At 43.1% G+C, this 18,057-nt stretch overlaps 1 protein-coding gene across 1 annotated transcript; it reads left to right on the top strand.

The window, feature by feature from the left end:
- The first annotated feature begins 560 nt into the window (after window positions 1–560).
- Window positions 561–17,459, top strand: hectd2 (HECT domain containing 2). The gene is made up of 21 exons (XM_077000201.1): window positions 561–1,060; window positions 1,959–2,085; window positions 3,723–3,861; window positions 3,963–4,065; window positions 4,636–4,725; window positions 4,861–4,925; window positions 5,034–5,079; window positions 6,168–6,277; window positions 6,711–6,859; window positions 6,995–7,118; window positions 7,393–7,489; window positions 8,202–8,309; window positions 8,624–8,756; window positions 9,786–9,874; window positions 10,883–11,041; window positions 12,504–12,578; window positions 12,825–12,912; window positions 13,043–13,149; window positions 15,338–15,453; window positions 15,688–15,831; window positions 15,928–17,459. Exons 1-21 carry the CDS (start codon window positions 986–988, stop codon window positions 16,046–16,048), a joined length of 2,265 nt encoding a protein of 754 aa, XP_076856316.1. The 5' UTR covers window positions 561–985; the 3' UTR covers window positions 16,049–17,459.
- The last annotated feature ends 598 nt before the right edge of the window (window positions 17,460–18,057 follow it).

Below are 18,057 nucleotides of genomic sequence, written 5' to 3'. Positions count from 1 at the left end.
CACGCGCAAAGCCTTGAATATTTACTCTAGCTCACGGCTCAGTCTGTTTATTGCTGGTGTTATGTACGTGTGTGTTTGAAGTAGCTGAGGTTATAATGGTAGCAATTGAATTGAAATTCATCCTTTGTTATTTTGTGAATGATGTGGATTTAGTTTAATTAAGTCAAACATTATTAGTACATTAGGTATTAGTACATAATATCTCTGATCTTTCAGCATGGATTGGCGTGTAAGGATACCTATGTTATACTGCTAAAAGTTACTGAAACATAATTTTGCTTCAATGCTTTCATTATGTCAATTCTTGAAATACTAGGTTGTTCTTATTTGGTTCATAAACAGAAGGCCTAAGTATGTCTTTTGTCCCCAGAATATGGTTGTTCCCTCTCTCTCACACTCTCTGAAAAAAATTTACAATAACATTACAATGCATAATATAATGCCTATAATCCGTTAAAATCATCCCAGTTTCAGCGAAGATCTTATTACGGGTGCGCAATAAATGTGACTCAGCGCGTGGCACACGACCCAGCCCACGCGCTTACGTAGTGTCAGCGGCCGTTTCCAAGTTCGTAACTACCAACCTCATCCTCAACAACATGGCGCTAGCATGCAGCTGGATTGCAGACAGACGCCAGGGCAGTTCTTCACTAACTTAGTGAAGTGAGTGATCTAACGCAGCTTTGCGCAGTTTTTGTTCGTCCTTTCTGTTGACGTTTGTTTCGTTACATGTAGATTGATATTCATCTTTGTCGGCTAACGCGTCTTTTTTGTTATCGTGGCAACTGCAAAACTCACCTGCTTACCAGAAGGAACAGAGCGTACTGGATTCATACTGCCAAGACCGTTATATTTGTTTACTGTATTCTTAAAGTGAAACTTCAAGTAAAGAAGACGGAGCTTCTGCGTAACTTTGAAATTTATTTTTTCATCAACTAAACAAGCCATGTGACTGTGTTCGAAAGCGTTCTTGATAAAGGAGAACATGCATCTAAATATGAGCGAGAATAATTCGCCAGAAGAGAGGGATAGAGACAGACTTCCTCCAATCCTAAATCACGTAAGAGGTTTCTTGCTTTCTCCTGAATTACAGTTGAAACTGTATTTATTTGTTTGTTTGTTTTATCATTATTTTTTACTGTTTTGTTTTTTCTTTAAAAAGCCAAATTATGTATTTTATAAACTAATTACATTGGTTTAATATTCTAAGTTGCCTAATATTCCATCTAGCCTATGTAAATATGTAAATCCCTGCGTCCTCCAGACCTGGCAGTTATTAAACCAGTCATTTATATCTCTGAAGCTTGTTTTCTTTGGTGTAATAACTCTAGGTAATATAAAGACATTGTAAGAACTAGAGCAAACTTTGAATGACGTTGTTCGTAGTATAGGTTCTTGTATATACATATGCATTTATTTATTTCACTTCATTTATTATATATTTATTTGATAAATTAAGCTCATATCATTATACAATTTAAATAATGTACCTGACAAGGGTATATAATATATAATGTTGTTGTTTTTGTTGCTTAAAATGTAACATAACTGATTAAACCAAGGGTGGGCCCATCTGGCTAACACTTGATTTATTCTGTTATGTAAGGCACCCTCCAGATATTTGCTTTTGATGAAGGCAAATCAGAGAAATGGTTTTACATTTTAACATTTCACTGTGTCTGCCTCAAGGCTGGCGTTGTTTGTCTGACTCGATGAATCGTGATAGTGAGATTAGGGGCCTTTGAACTGATTAAACCACTGCCGGTCACGCTCCACATCCTGCTCACAGCAGTGCACCATTCTCAGGCTTAGAGGTGGTCCTCTGTTGCAGCGTGTGCTTTACATCCCAGCAAATCACGTTCAAGTTCATAGTTTGGGGCCCATGTATTTCTATCCTAATTCGGGTGCCTCAGTTTGTCAATGTACTCAATGTATATGGGTCTTGTTCCCTTTAACAGAGTTTGGAGCGTGGACCAAAGCTACCTCTCTCCTCATATGGGAGCTTTCTCTCTACTCTGAACCACAAGAGAGAGTCAGGCAGTCAAGGCCTGTCCACACAGCTTCTCTTACCGGCACTCCGACCAGGTTAGGCCACACCTCACCACACCTTTTCTGCTAGATGTCTCAGCATTGGATGCTCATAAACGAACAGCAGGTCTGGGAGATGTTGAGTTTCAGTACGTAGCACAGTTTGGCCTTTTGCATGCTCAAAGTGAAAGGTAGAAATTCTCAGCTCATTGATAGGGTGCAATTTTTTAAATCAAATAAAAACAAAACAAAACCCACTCACCTGAAAGAACACCTTGCCCTTAAATAATACCCACACGCAGCTTAAAGGTGAAGTATCAGGCAAGGAAAATTTTTTATTCTAAAATTACATTTGCATTTCAAAGTGATCCCTTCAGCTGCTTTGAATTAATGAACAATTTGGTACTCCAGGCAGACGTGTTTCGCTTTCTTTGTCCCTGAGATCAAAGATGTTGTGGGAGATTTAGGGATTGATGCATCATGCAGACAGAGAAGTAATCAGGTGTTGTCTGCTCCTCTGGGCCTGAGGATGGAGGACAGCCAGAGGAGAGAAGCTACTGCAGGCACTGGTGGCTAAGGTGGCCCGATTTGCTATCCATGCATTCCTACTTATTCTTTGAAGACTCTGGGTTTGTAGCAAACCCTTTTCATATAGTTCTTCCCACTTATTGGTGTACAATATCTGGTGGAATCTAAAGTCCTTTGTGTGGTTTTTGATGGCGCAGCCAGCAGAGAGAATCCAAAAAGTTCCTTCATTTGATTGGATACTTTTATTTCACAGCAGCATTTCAAGGTGATGTTGATTGGATGCTGCTTCACAGTGACGTGGGCAGTTATTTGGTTAGCCATGATTGAAGACAGTGATGAAAATCATTTAGTGTACTCTGAGTTTTTTTCGGCTTGTTTCAAAAATCTGTATTGTTCTTTAATAATATGTTTAAAGCATATTTTGTCGTTTGTTTTTGGAAGGCCTTAAAATGTTTACTAAAATGTTTAGTTTTAACTAAAACACATACAAAATACACAGATGAAATACTTTTATTTTATAACAAAACACAAAAGTGTAATTTATTAAAAATATGCATAGAAATGCATTTCCCCTCACAGGCTCTAGTTTTATGCAGTAGGATATCTGCCTCCAGACGCAGTCCCAAAGTCTCTGTTTGCAGGCCAGTCTGCTCTCATTAATGTGAGCATACACTCTACTTGCAGTGAACGCCCTCATACCCTCTCTCATACTCTTATTTCCACTGGCCTCAGTTCATGCTGTGGGATTATGTCACAGTGACCAAATGAGATGACTTCTTTTGGCACTGAGGTTTGTGGCAGACCCGTGTCCTAGCTGAACACGATTGTCCAGTTTTCCCCTCTGCTAGTGCAGAAGCTTGAGGATCTGCTAAAGCAGGAGAAATGTTGAGCGAATCAGGAAAGCACATAGCTGGTAATCACCAGGGGAGCAGGTCCTGATAGAAGCTGTGTCCCCCACACACACTCAGAGCCCTCACACTTACTCAGCCTTGCTTCCACTTTATGAGATGGAAACATTTTGTCTGGCATGAAATTCAAGTTGATATAAAAGATGTCAGGCCTCCGTGAAATTTCTGAGGCTGGGTTTTCTTGTGTGTTGAAATAAGTGGGTGTGGGTGTCCATATGTGTGTGTGCTGGACGCCTGTCTTTGTCTTTTTGTCTACAGTGCGTGAGCTTCCCCCAATCTGTCCAGACGTGAGACAGAAGCAGCGAATCTCTATCGACATTTTGCCTCCGGAGGTTAGAGCTCGCTTCGCTTCAGACCCTGTCATTCCCATCCGGACCAAAACCGCCAAAGAGTTTCAGTACGGACTCCACACACCCAATGACACTTGGTCTCATTCTCTCAGACCACTGGTTGCTCCGATGGAAGCCTGCTTCACTGTGTTTGTTTGTGTGAATGCAGGGAGGATGTGGAGAAGGCCACTCTCTCAGGTGACTGGAAGCAAGTCCATGAATTCTACTTGAGCACGTTCGACTCCTTTTTGGAACTCAACGCTGCCTTTAAGGTCTGTTAAAGTGAAGTCAAGTTGTTTCGGTAGTTTTGAGATTATGAATTTTGGCAGATTCAACTTACAGTGGATTTGTTTCACATTGCTTGTTTCACATTGCCAGCATACACTAATTAGAGAGTATTTACATAAGTGAACAGTTACAAAGTCTTAGCAGCATGTAGTCTCAGGACTAAGACCAGTGCGTGCCCTTTGAATTATTCCAGTGTTTTTTTAATGAGAGCTGCTAGAATTTGGGCCCATGTGAAACAGTATAACAGTGAACATTTGGAAAAGGGGAAACCCCAAAGTTGCTTTTTTGGTCTCCAGGTGAATGAATGAGCTCATTCAGAAAGTGGTAAAAAAACACCTGCTCATGCTTTCTGTAGAGAGTCTAGCTCATATGAGAGGTGGTCTTCTTATCCTCCGATCAATATGTTTATGATGGCATTTGAAAATACTGAGCAAAATTTCATGCAGTATGTAATTGAACAGTTTTTGTGCTCCGATTTTAGGCAATAATCTCTTGTTTGTTTTTTTTAACACCTAATGCGATTCATGAGATTGTAATGGTGTTGCTTTCCTCAGAAAGAAGCAAATGCTCCATTCAACACCACTGAAGACTCAGGAATAAACACCAAATTTGTCAATGCTGTTTATGATGCCTTACTTCACACGGTGCGTAACAAATCAGAAAGCATTTTAAAAGAGTAAAGGTTTGCGCGACTTGGACATACAAAGCATCATTGTGTGTTTTTTCATTGTTATTTACTTCTTTGCTTCCTTGTGAATTTTGTTCTTCCCGATTCATAGCCCCCCGACACCCAGAAATCTGTCCTGAAGGGAATCATTAATAGCTTATTAAGGGAGTGGAAAGGGTGAGTGATGTTATGTTTTCACTCACTGAACCTTTAAAGAGGACGTTAAACCTGCTGAGCTCTGGGTTTTCATGGGCAGGGTTTCAGCCGCACATTTATGTCTTTCAGGCCCAGGACGAAGGATGACCTGAGGGCATATTTCATTCTCGTGCAGGTAAGGCATTTATTTATTTATTACACAATTGTCGCATTTTCTTATGCATAATGAAAAGTTGTTATGAACAAAAAGCATAATGCTATCCTTTGTTTAGAAACCTACCCCATGGGGGTTCTTCACATTGAGCCAAAGGCCAGAAGCATGCAATGAGTAGAAAACTACCTCCATTATATAAGCTGAAGACATGTGGTGCTTTTGGGTAATAGCTGTAATTTCCTCCAAGACGGCTATCTGCACACACTTATAGAGATGCCTATGCGCAGTACAGTGGAGCCGGTTTGGCCTAAACCCGGCCCGTGTGGTGGTGGCCACGTCAAGCTGCACACAGGCCTAGCACGGGGCGAGGCGCAGAGAGGCAGGAAACTCCTGATCTCCTCTCTCACCACATGGACCATTGACTCCAGCCATAGCTGCAGTCAGAGCGGCTGGGCTCGGCTGCCGATATATTGTGAGCTAAGTGTTTACTTCACACATGACCAGCATAGACTGGTTCTGAGCTGTCCAAATAAGGCCACAGCCATCAACTTGAAGTCTGGGAAAGACTGGCAAGAGGAACAGAGAGGGTGGGAGAGAGAGAGAGAGGGTGGGAGAGAGAGAGAGAGAGAGAGAGAGAGAGAGAATGAATATGTTTAAAGAGTTGTTGATTTGCAAGATCTTGGAACAGTTTTGGGACATTTTGTTTTCATTCTTCCATTTATTAATTTTTTTGAGGGGGGATTTATAGTCATGGGAGTTAATCATTTTCATATCCTGAGGTTGATCTGGTCTAAAATAAGCTTCTGATGATAGCAATTCTCAGGCTGCTGATGGGTATCCTGACCTACATATCTCTTAAAGACACAGTGAAATTGAAAGGCAGGAGCAATTACTGGCCCGATCCGTCTGCCGCCGCCGCGATTCAGCCTCTGGCATTATTTGCTTTTGCGCTGTGCCGGAGGAACCGATGAGGTCATGTTGGAGTGGGAACCGCTGGTTTCCGCTGAAATGCCACTCTTTATTAAAAGCCAGACTTCTTCCTCAGCTCCCAGACGAGAAGCTCCGTTTCCCTTTTGAAGTGTGCTGAAAGAGCCTCTTCTTTGTTGCAGAACCCTCAGTATGCCAGCACTGCCACCTATGTCATCTATGCACACTTACTGAGGCAAATAGCAGCGCTGGCTGAAGCAGACCACCATTTCCTGATGCACTGGTTTAAGAAGTGAGTCTGAAACGTTCCCTTCTGTCACTGACATTTGCAGTCTGGGCTGCTTAAGGGAGCCATTCACAAAGCACAACCATAACTACAAAAAGGAATCTTTATAGGCGTGTTTACAATCATGTGTATGATCAATTCCAGATGCTATTTACATAATTAAAAATAATTATCTGTGATAATGTCCATACAGGCAAACATTCACTTTTTAAATTTGGGTTTTTTTCATGGTATAAATGTGTCAGAGTTTCGGGTAATTCGAGGTTTGTTAAGGTGTGGTCAGAGATCCAGTGCTCTGGAAGCCTGCTGAATGTACAATAACAGCAACTGAATGTTTTAAGGCCACACACATTAAGTCCTAGGCTTTTGGCTTGTGTGTGTGTGTGTGTGTGTGTGTGTGTGTGTGTGTGTGTGTGTGTGTGTGTGTGTGATCTCACAGACTGTCTCCGAAGCGTTTCAAGCAGCTGGTGGAGCGTCTGCAGCTCTTCATCACCACGCGGCTGTTCCCAGCCAAACCGGAGGAGCTGCCTCCCTTGGCCAAGTGCTCGTGGTGGATCCCGTCTGCCACCAAGGTCCTCTCCCTCCTCAGTGAGTACCAGCACCTTTGGAAATCCGCCGCAGTGCCGAAGATCCAAGCAAAGCTCCAAGCGGCCAGGCGGCCTGATCCGCCCTGCCGTGGTTCAACGCCATCGGCCCTCATGCATCTCTCCTCATTCTTGACAGATGCCGCAAACAGCATTTCTTCTCCTCCCATCATCCCCTTTTCAGACTTCTACAATCTCACACTGGACCACATCGACTTCATGGAGGACTACCAGACATGGCAAGCTAATGGAAATTCCAACAGGTGTGGCAGGAAAACGTCGTTCTGCACGGGCACCATTCTTGTTTCCTCTATGCGCACAGGCACTGAAGCACTGTGCAGTGCAGGTGTTTTCTTATTCTTGAGTCTAAAACGTATGAAAATGGACAAGAATACTTACAGGTGCTGGAAATCCTTGCCAAACCAAATAGTTTATTTGCCAACATACACCAATCGTAGACACATGTTGATGACTAGTGTAGGCAGTGGTGACCTTTGAACCAGTGAGGTCCAATCTCACCTCCTCTCATTTGCTCAGGTTCACGTTCTGCCAGTTCCCCTTCATCCTGTCCACGGTCGTGAAGAAGGCCATCATTCAGAGGGACTCGGAGCAACAGATGATCAACATGGCCAGGGTAAGCGTAGTCACTATCGTCTCCTACAGAAGCAGAGGTGCTGTCAGGCTGTCAGAATGTGCTAGAAGCGTTGCCATGGACACTATTACTATACTGTTGCTATAGAACTATCTTCAGATACGAGCTGCTTATCTAAGAACTTCAGTTCCTTGGAGACTCCTCCGTGAGGTCATGTGATGCTCAAAACCACACGTCTTCATCCACGCACAAAACAATGTCCAAAGGCGTCAGGCCTAATGAAGGCAAGACTGTCTGTTAGGAAGCCGAAATCCATTCCTCTCAAATGAGACAAACCACTGCATCTTTCTTGAAAAACAAACGCTGGGTGTTGTTTTTTCCTATATGGACGGTCTCCTGATAACAGTCTAGTGAAGGGTGGGGCTGAATCAGTGAGCTGCAATTTTTTCGGGTGGAACTCTAAACCTCCCCCCAAACAGATGTGCGACCAGAGCACAGGCTAAACAGACACGTGGCCGTCTGTGGCCCAGCCTAGCGGGAGTGTCCCCAGCTGTGTCCTTAAGAGCACCGCGGGAGACCCCCGCTCTCACGGCCGCCCGTCACGAAACAGCCAACACAATAACGCAGACCAAAACATCTCCCCGCTTGTCAGGAGCCAATGTCAATTAATTAAAAAGAAAGTGAAGAGGCAGAACAGGCTGTCGTGTAAACAGGCTTCCCGACTGAAACATGTGGCTTTCTGTTTCTGCTGCAGCAAACCCTGGTGGACAAGGTTTCTCGCAGACAGAGGGTGGACATGAGCCTGCTTTTCCTCAATATAAAAGTGAGGCGTCAGCAACTGGTCACTGACTCACTGGATGAGGTAATCGCACTTACTCCAGCTATGCGAACCCAGAACACGGGCAGAATCCGCCGGTTGCTTCCGCCATTACAGCTAGTCCTGAGCCGCTGAGAGAAATAGCGCAGAGCTATAGAAATAACGTAAAGACTCCTCTGTATGTTATGGGTGCAAAGTAGCAGCGTGTTCTACTTTATATTTTCTCAAAACCAAGAGAGAGGGTACTTTTGGCCAACATAAAGTATAGTCTGGACTGGAAAGTTCTAAGTCTGGCTGTGGCTTAATTTGGAAAAATTGCCCTACCATAAATGTGTTCTTTTTTTCTTTGTTCTAAATAGCTTTCGAGAAAGAGAGCAGACTTGAAGAAAAAGCTGAAAGTGACGTTTGTTGGGGAAGCAGGCTTGGACATGGGAGGGCTCACAAAGGAGTGGTTCCTTCTTCTGATACGACAGATTTTTCACACTGACTACGGTGAGACGGGCCGGACAAACAGGGTCGCTCTCGGCAACCATCTGCCATGGCACGCGAAATCCTCCACCGCTGTCCATGTGCTTAGCCATGATTTGTGATCATTTAGCAAGCCAAGATCTAGAGTTCACTCTCAGAGGCAATACTACTTTCATATACAGCAGGCGTACTCAACTATAGTACAGTATAACAGATTTCCCCATTATAAAGTCCAGAGGGATTCAATTTGCTATAGTTTTGCCACATTGTATGCTTGCTGGGGGAACATGTGATTCAGGCCGCATAACTGACTCTGGTTTGGACTGGGAGCACCTATGACTCTTGCCTTGACTTAGACTTGAAGGCGATGACAAGAAAATTCTAAACAGACATCATGTTTAGGATTTTCTTGTGTATGCATGTATATGTGTGTGAATCATTCTTTTTCTGCAGAATCAAGCATTCATCTTACTTTAAACTCAGAACAGCTTGATTCAAATATGTATTTCTAAGGCATTTCTAATTTAGAAATGAATTAGTAACAAACTAGATGTGGGACTGATTAAACTGATGCAGCTTGCCAAAGGGCTATGAAATGCCCATAAATAACATTGACTGTAATTTCAATAAAATTGTTGTTCACTGAAAGAGAAAAAAATATATATTTTAATACTTGTGATGTATTTCATGTAGTGTGGAATTAAGGAACGGTTGAGAGTGCTAATTAAATAAGAGTGTATTGAAGCCTTTTTTTAGTAGTGACATGACACTTGTCAGTTTAAAACAGTGACTTGTAACCTGACCGTTATGAATTGGGATTTAAGAAATGTACTGATATCTTGCCTGCTTGGACTTCTGATCAAGCCGCTTTTGGATTAATTTGTTGGCCTCTTAAAAGACGTTAATATGCCATTCACCATTGAAGATTTCATCTAATTTTTATATTTACAGGTACCTTATTAAAACTTGCCATTAACTATGATGTCTTTATCTATCAATGTTGTGCATTATTAAGCATTTCTGATTTCTTGCCACTGTGTGTGTCGCTTGCAGGCCTGTTCACGTACGTGAAGGACTTACACTGTCACTGGTTCAGCATTTGGAAGTGTGACAACTGCTCTGAGTTCCGCCTCGTGGGAGCTGTATCCTTTCATTCGCTGAACACGTGACCCTGCCAACGTCACTGGGAGCCTTAGCACTGCCTCATTAATGTATGGTCCACCTCTGCTTGACAGCAGGCATACCAGGGTTGCAGGTCAGGTCACACTGGGGATGAGTGCAAGGAAGCAGCACACGCCGCCGCCTGCACAAGAGGCAGGAGAGGAATGGAGGTAGAAGCTAAGGCCTACCATATCCCACCATCAGCCCTCTAATTGTCCTGTCCAAGCCTAAGCAATCACACACACACATTCACACACACACACAAATGGGACCAAAGCCTAGAAGTGCCGTGTCACATCAGGTCACTGTGATGAAAGAAGCTTCTATTGTCTTTTTGTTTTGTCTCACTCAGAGGCCCCGGGGGCTGGCCTTGCGTTGCCTTGATGCTCAGGCCATCATGGAAAAAATTTCAACTCCTTCTGCTAAAATCCTGCCTTTTTTCTGTTGTCCTCCTCCTTCTCCCTCTCTCTCTCACTCTCTCCCTCACTTACTCTCTTTCTCTCTATATGTCACTCTCTCTCTCTCTTTTTCCACTCTTTTTCTCTCTTTTTTCATTGTGTCCATGTGGGAAGCACATGGTTCAGGCTGTCAGCTGCAGCTGGAAACACTTAGAACCTCTTCACATTCCCCCCTAAATGTATTCTACACCTGTTGGGCGTTCTCTCCTCACTTCTGAGAGCACTGATAAAGTGTAAGCTCACGTAATCAGCTTAGTAACTGATGTCTGGAACAGCACACAGGGTGTTCCAGTTATCACGCGTTCACAGAGTAAATCCAAAAGTCAGTCAATTATAATAGTGATTTTCTTTTTTTTTACCTTTCACAGCCAAAGATGAATTGGCAATAGTTTTAGTGCGTAGTCTCAATAGATGTTTTAGAGGTGCCGTGACCAATCAGAATAGAGTTTGCAAGCTGTGCATATGTGCCTGGATAGATATAGAGGCTTGTACCTTACCTCAGCAGTGCTCCCTTAACCCTGCCTGCCACAGCTAATGGGCCTGGCCGTGTACAACAGCATCACCCTGGACATCCGGTTCCCTCCCTGCGTCTACAAGAAGCTGCTGACCCCTCCTGTTGTCCCGTGTGACCCTGACACCCCTGTTGGCATGGCAACCCTTGCCCTGGACGACCTGCAGCAGATCATGCCTGTATGTACGCAAGCTGTGACACGCTGCTTCAATGCCTTCCCCCGCGCCGTGCTCGTTAAGGACATATCAGTGCTGGGGCCCAACCTGTCCCTGTTGTTCACACATTACCCCGACAGCCACAACCCAGAGACGGAGATCTTCTAGCTCCCCAAACACTTACTCCCACCCTCCAGGGAGAACATGTTAACCTAAAGGCATCAGGGCATAGGTGCTAACTTTGAGCAGAAATGTACAGCACACTCCTTTACTGTGTATTGTGTATGTGAGTAAGAGAAAGATCTTGAAACAGATTTGAAACAGCACCTCCACCACCCCCACCTGTGTGGCTCTGTCACTAGGCAGAGCAGCAGCGTCTGCTCTCCCTCTTCAGATTAATAAGCGTCGGCTCCAGATGGTGCATTGTTTCCGTGGCCCTCAGTACAGCAGTGAGAAAGGGTCTCTCCTTAAGATGGCCACGGACAAATAACAGCCTGTTTGGACTCTTTCAGCCACAAATTCACCTCATTTCCTCAGTTTGACATAGTTTAAAGACACAATAGCTTATAGTATTATGTGCTCTATAATATGTCTTATTAATAATTATTAGTAATAAGACTTTAATCATTTATGCAGCACCTTTGAATACGAGTGACCTACTCTCTGTGTGGGTGTAACTCCTGTCCCTTTCTAAAATAAATATCGCTGTGATTTGTTGTTGTCCACTAGAGGGCGGTGTAAGATTTCCTATACTAAGGCCCTGCTCTGTTAAATATGGTTATGCAAGTGATCTAGTGGATACAACGCATCTATTTTCTTCATATTGGTGTACATATAATCCAGCTCCACATGGAGCCTTTTACACAGTTGATATTTTCTCTTCGTTTCCACTGGTTTCAGCTTCAGGCTTAAGTGTACCAGATGTTCCATTTTAAAAGACTTCTGGTTTTCTCGGCACTTGTATAAGAGCTTACCTCTGGGCAGTTTGCACTCCCCGGGTTCAGATTGTTTTTCCACCAGTAACGCAGAGTTGGAACCACTGGAATAACTGAAGGCTGGTTAATGAGAGAGAGGGAGAAGCAGGCAGGCCACTCGCAGTTAAGTTTTTTCTGCACTTTGAGGAAGGGACTTTATTGTTGAAAGGTTTCGTTTAAAAGGCCCACAGTCCCAGCTGTTTGAACTGTAGCCCTTTGTTCTAAAACAGTGGATAAGGTTATTATTCAGACAAGGCATGTTTTAGCTTCACCTAGCCATTCTCATGTTTTTCTAATGATATGATACTTAATCTGAAACACAGGAATTAACCCTTTTCCCTAACAAACCATGTGGTTAATAACAAGATATTTAGTTGATTTTAATCAGTTATCAGTTTCTCATTCAGGCATATTGTCTGAACGGTGAGTGACTGGTTTTTTCAGTTGCTTGTGGACCATTTTTTAATTTTTATTTTTACATTCACTTGATGCCCTGCTGGTTTGTGTTTCAGGATCTTGCTCATGGTCTTGGGGAGCTACTCAGCTATGAGGGAAATGTTGAAGAGGACTTTTATACAACCTTTCAGGTGTGCGACTCACACACAGAACAGGTTCTGTGCGGTAACACTCTGTCAGAGACCACACGGCTTTGTAGACCACACTGCTCGATGCCAGTGATCACTGATAAGCATTGTTTGTTTTTGTGTGTGTGTGTGTGTGTGTGTGTGTGTGTGTGTGTGTGTGTGTGTGTGTGTGTGTGTTTGGGGGTGGGTGTAAACTGAGTAATAATGATCACTGAGAGCTAAAATTAATGTTGGTGATCATCATTCTAGGTTTTCCAAGAGGAACTTGGAGTAGTCAAGTCATATAACCTTAAACCAGGGGGGGATAAGATCCCTGTTACTAACCAGAACAGGAAAGGTGACTGACCTCCTACCTATGACCTGGCTTCCAGCCAAACACCACACTAACCAAGACATACAACCAATATACTCAGCAACTATTATGCCATTGCACTGGAATCTAACATTATCTACATGTCACTTTGCAGAGTATGTCCAGCTGTACATCGATTTCCTGCTGAATAAGTCCATCTACAGGCAGTTTGCATCATTCTATCATGGGTTTCACAGTGTATGTGCCTCCAATGCCTTGATGGTGAGTTGGACATGTCCTTTAATTTAAAGTCTGTTCCCAAACAAACGTCTCTTAAGGTTTTTGTTCTTTCAAACCCCATTTTAACACACTGGTTCCTTACATTGCCCCTTTGGGCAAGCTGTTGCTAGGACAACACAGTTAAGCACTGAGGTCAGTGCACTTTAGAAGTTTCTACCAGTTGCATCAAAACACTAGTGGGGGATGTGTGTGTGTGTGTGTGTGTGTGTGTGTGTGTGTGTGTGTGTGTGTGTGTGTGTGTGTGTGTGTGTGTGTGTGTGTGTGTGTGTGTGTTGTGTGATTGCGTATGCGTGAGAAGGCTGGCCCATCTGCCCTCCCCCGCTCCTGGCATTGGAGCTGGGGGGGTGTGTGTGTGTGTGTGTGTGTGTGTGTTGTGTGGCTGGCGTTGGAGCTGGGGGTGTGGTGTGTGTGTGTGTGTGTGTGTGTGTGTGTGTGTGTGTGTGTGTGTGTGTGTGTGTGTGTGTGTGTGTGTTGTGTGGCTGGTGTTGGAGCTGGGGGTGTGGTATGTGTTCAGTCTGCAGTATCCAGGCCCCTGTGCCAGCAGAGCCGAGTCTGCCATGGCAGTCAGGCGAATACGTGCAGAAGCGCAGAGAACGATCAACCTAGCAGCCCCCGCTCGCATTTCAATTACAGTCTTCACAAAGCAGCCTTTTACATGCAGATTCCCCACAGCTTGAAACTTGCATGGCTCTGAACATGCAGGCTTTAGATTGCTGACATTCCGGTTTGGTGTAATAGACTGCCGGATCGAAATTTAGAATAGCAGACTGATAGGCAGCCAGTGCTGATTCACTACTGTAAGGACTTCAGCAGTAGCCCTCCACCAGAGGTGGGCACTCCAGGTTCAGCAAGTAAAAGTCCTCACCAAGATTTTACTCAGGCTTCCTGGATTGTGTTGATTCCACTAATTTTACTTGGTTTGCACTAATTAGAAAATCCAGCAAGTTTGAGTAAAATCCTGGGGAGGAGTTTTACTTTCTGAACCTGGAATGCCCACATCTGCCCTCCACTGTGGACAAGAGCTGGAAAGTTCCCTTTGTTGCCCTATCACCACCTGTTCAAGGACACAGGAAAAAAAATAGCCTGCACTAACGGGTTGGTAGTGTCATGAAACAAAACACTGCATGAAATGCGTGTTCCATGTGCCATTGTTGTTGGTTCCAGCCAAACTGGTTCCTAATTTTTTATTTTCCTTTTTTGTAGTCTTTTTATTAATAGCATTTGTGCTTTAACATCATTTTCAATAATAGGAAAGAACTTGATGCTGAAGGTTGCTCTTTGTTGCTCTGCTGTCATGAGCTTTAAGGGGTGGAGAAAAGCTAAAATTGCCAGTGTTTATCTTGGATGAAAATCACACTTCCCAATATGGTAGAGTGTCTGAACAAGGTTTTCAAATGTTTTGCTATCCAAAGAGAGAGAGGGGGGAGAGAGATAAGGAAAGCGATAACTAGCTCTAACCAAGCTGAGGAAATTTCTGGCCTTTTCTAGATCATTCTGAGCCAGTGTTTTTCTGTCAGTTCGGTGACATGTAATATCACAAACAGGCTGTGTGTGTGTGGTGGTGGTGGTGGTGGTGGGGGTGGGGGTTCTGATATGTGCACAGCTGCTCAGCCAATAGTTGAAAGGCAAAAGCAAGTACACTGAATACAACCTACTAACAGTGAACTCAGCCCATTTTAAGCCCCTGCTTTCTGCAGTTTGGGTTATGCAACAGTTGTCTGCGTCGCTGGGCGTTTATGTAAGAGATGCAGGGATGGTAATGGCTCCCTCTCTGGTGTTGGGGGAGTGTGTGTGACAAAGAGGGAGGAGCATAACAGATGCGATAGCACCATTGTAGCGACCTTTACCACGCTTTCTCCCTTATCATATTACCAAGCCCACAGCATGGTCTTCAATCAGATCAAAGGCTGTTGAATGGAAAAGTGCCCCACCCTATGGGTTGGTTAGGTTTTAGAACTTTTAACAATACCTTTGCACCAAAGTAATAATATTTGCATGGTAGGACCGGTCAGCACAAACCTCCAGCCATTTGCAAATGTGTCAATAGGGTAATAGTTTTGAACATTTTGGCCAATATGAAGTATGACAAAACAACAGCAAAGCAGAGCAGGACTTAGCCGAGCATTGAGTTGATGTTAGATCTTCTTTATGGTGGTTCATTTTATCACAGTTGCTGAGACCGGAGGAAGTTGAGATCCTGGTTTGTGGGAGTCCAAACCTGGACATGAGCTCTCTGCAGAGGGTGGCACAGTATGAAGGCTACAGCAAGGCAGATGTCACCATCCGGTGAGAACCACTGCTGACATACAACAGATGCACATAAAACATACTTGACTGCGACAGGTTTGGCCTGCTCCAAGTCATTTGCAAAGCAACGTTTTGATTATTATTTTTTTTAAAGTTATGTGTATTCTATTTTTATTTCACTGCTCTATATTCGCTATATTTGCATAAACTGCTATGTGTTTAGTTAAACAAACCAGATGTGTAGTTTAATGAATGTTTTGTTTGGTGTTGCAGTGCATTCTGGGATGTGGTACTGGCCTTCCCTCTGGAACTGCAAAAGAAGCTGCTGCATTTCACCACGGGAAGTGACCGCCTTCCTGTGGGAGGAATGGCCGACCTCAACTTCAAGATCTCCAAGATCGACGTCTCCACGGACTGGTAATGAAGCCTCTTGAAGGAGCTGCTTGGGCACTGTGTGTGTTTGATTGATTGGCATAAATTCTGTCATTTCAACTGTTTGTTTCTTCTGTTCAGGTTGCCGGTGTCACACACGTGCTTTAACCAGATCTGCCTACCACCCTACAAGTCCAAGAAAGAACTGAGGCAAAAACTGACAATTGCTATCTCAAATGCCGAGGGCTTTGGCTTAGAGTAAACCATAAGAGACCAGTGAAGAAAGAAACTCCACTCATCTGTACAATACCAGTCTTTGGGAAGATGAGCTTTTTCTGGGAGAGAATATTAAGCTACATTAGACTCGTGAGTTCTGAAAAGCCAGATCTTAAGTTTCACTAGCTTTTAGCCATTAGATATGGCTGAGGTGTGTTAAGTTGTGCTGTGTATGCTAGTGGTGATAGTTAATACTCTGTCATGAACCAGGATTCTGGGAGGAATCCAGTTAAGCTGTACCGTAAGGTCAGAGGTCTTCAGGTTTTGTACTTATATTTGCATTATGTGCATCAAGGACCAAGCCTTGTTAGAATGAAATGTTTTTATTTTATATGGATGAAAGTGAAAATCAGCATTTAAAATGTCTGAGAATTTAGAAAAGCACCAGCATTTGTGTGGCTACAGAGGAGAATTATTTAAACTGTCGCCATATAAAAACTATAAAAACTCGCCAGCATGGAGACTTTGAGAGTGTCTGGTTTCTAGGGGTGTGGTTTTATGTAATCCAACAGTCCTGCAGTGAAGTGGCCTGAAAATAGGCCAGAGAGAGGCTCACTCTGTTAAAATAGCTTGGCAAACAGTCTGTCACTTGCACCGCCTCTGGTCCGAATATTTAAAGTGACAGTAGTGTGCTCACAGGCTACATATATGATTGGTAATATAAAGCTTTTCAGACTGCGAATGACTCTGTGCATTCCTCCTATTTTCCAGTGATGGGCTTTTATTTTTATTAATAATTTCTAAATTTAATTAGAAGATTGTTTTCACACTCAGATGGATTTTGTTATGTATATAATTCTGAAAATATTGACGACCCCTTTCTTACTCTGCATGAAAGGAAGGGAACTATGCTAACAAGTCTGTTTTTGTGTAGCGGTGCCTAGCAATAATGAGGACTGTGTATTTCTGCACTAGATATCTTTCGTGATAGCTATACTGGCTCTTTTAGTAGAGAGCAGACAAGAGGAAAATCAAACAATGTTGATATTAACTTATTCTATAACTGATTGCCAGTGTCCAGTTTGCAATAGTTTTTCCCTTGTCAATTAGTAACTTCAAAAATAAATGAAATGTGTGAAAGTGGCTTTAGGTATTGCCATTTCCACGCACATCATAACAGAATGGTTTGATGTTGAAATTAAGTGACCTTCGTAATTTCTACAGAATCACTCATGAGCCTTCTTTCGTTAATCATTGGTCCTGCCCATCAACTGAACCGTCAGGTCTGGTTTTGCCCTAGATAGACGTTACATAAACTATTTTTTATCTCGGTTGTCTCCTTGAATTTTGCAAATGTTCACTTTATTGCTTAATGACTTGTATGACTGAATACAAATGTATTTACCACATATTTATTTCTGCTCTGCCCATTCTTTGATTAAAGTTATTCAGCAGTATCGTCTGATATGTGCTGATTAATCTTTCATCATAATGTTTGGTATTCTTTTTCATCTTTTCTTTTTTTTTTTTTTTTACCTGCAACCCGAGCCTCACGCGCTGAAGTTGTGCTGTTACGCAAAGAATCTGAAGGTCAGATGGCCTCGCCTCACTGAGACCGCTGACATTTATTTGAAGGTCCTGTCATTTTCTATACAGTTTGACACTCACTGTGCGGTTGCGTGTCAGTAAAATGGTGCAGAGGCAGACAGTCGTGACTACATGTTTATGAATGTGGTGCTCTTCACTGGAGGATTTCTACATTGCAAATAAATCATCATTCTCTGTTTATGTCCTTACTGCCTTCATTACTGGGAGTCATTCAGTGCCCATACCTGCCAGATCAGTACAACCTGACAATTATATGAACTCTATTCTAATGTTAATTAGGTATGATTAGAACTCAGAAAGGAATGTGGCGTTAGCAAAACGGTGGGTGTGAGGCCGAAGTCACTGTGTGAAATAACGTTATACCAATTTACAATCTGTGAAAACGCCTGGAAAGAAGAAGCAGAACATTTGTGTTGCAAAGTTAATGTAAAAAATGGCTGACTGTAG

The sequence above is a fragment of the Brachyhypopomus gauderio genome, chromosome 3 (genome assembly GCF_052324685.1).
Source record: "Brachyhypopomus gauderio isolate BG-103 chromosome 3, BGAUD_0.2, whole genome shotgun sequence".
Classification (NCBI taxonomy): domain Eukaryota; kingdom Metazoa; phylum Chordata; class Actinopteri; order Gymnotiformes; family Hypopomidae; genus Brachyhypopomus; species Brachyhypopomus gauderio.
Note: the sequence above shows the minus strand (reverse complement) of the source record. Positions and strands in the feature narration are given on the sequence as shown.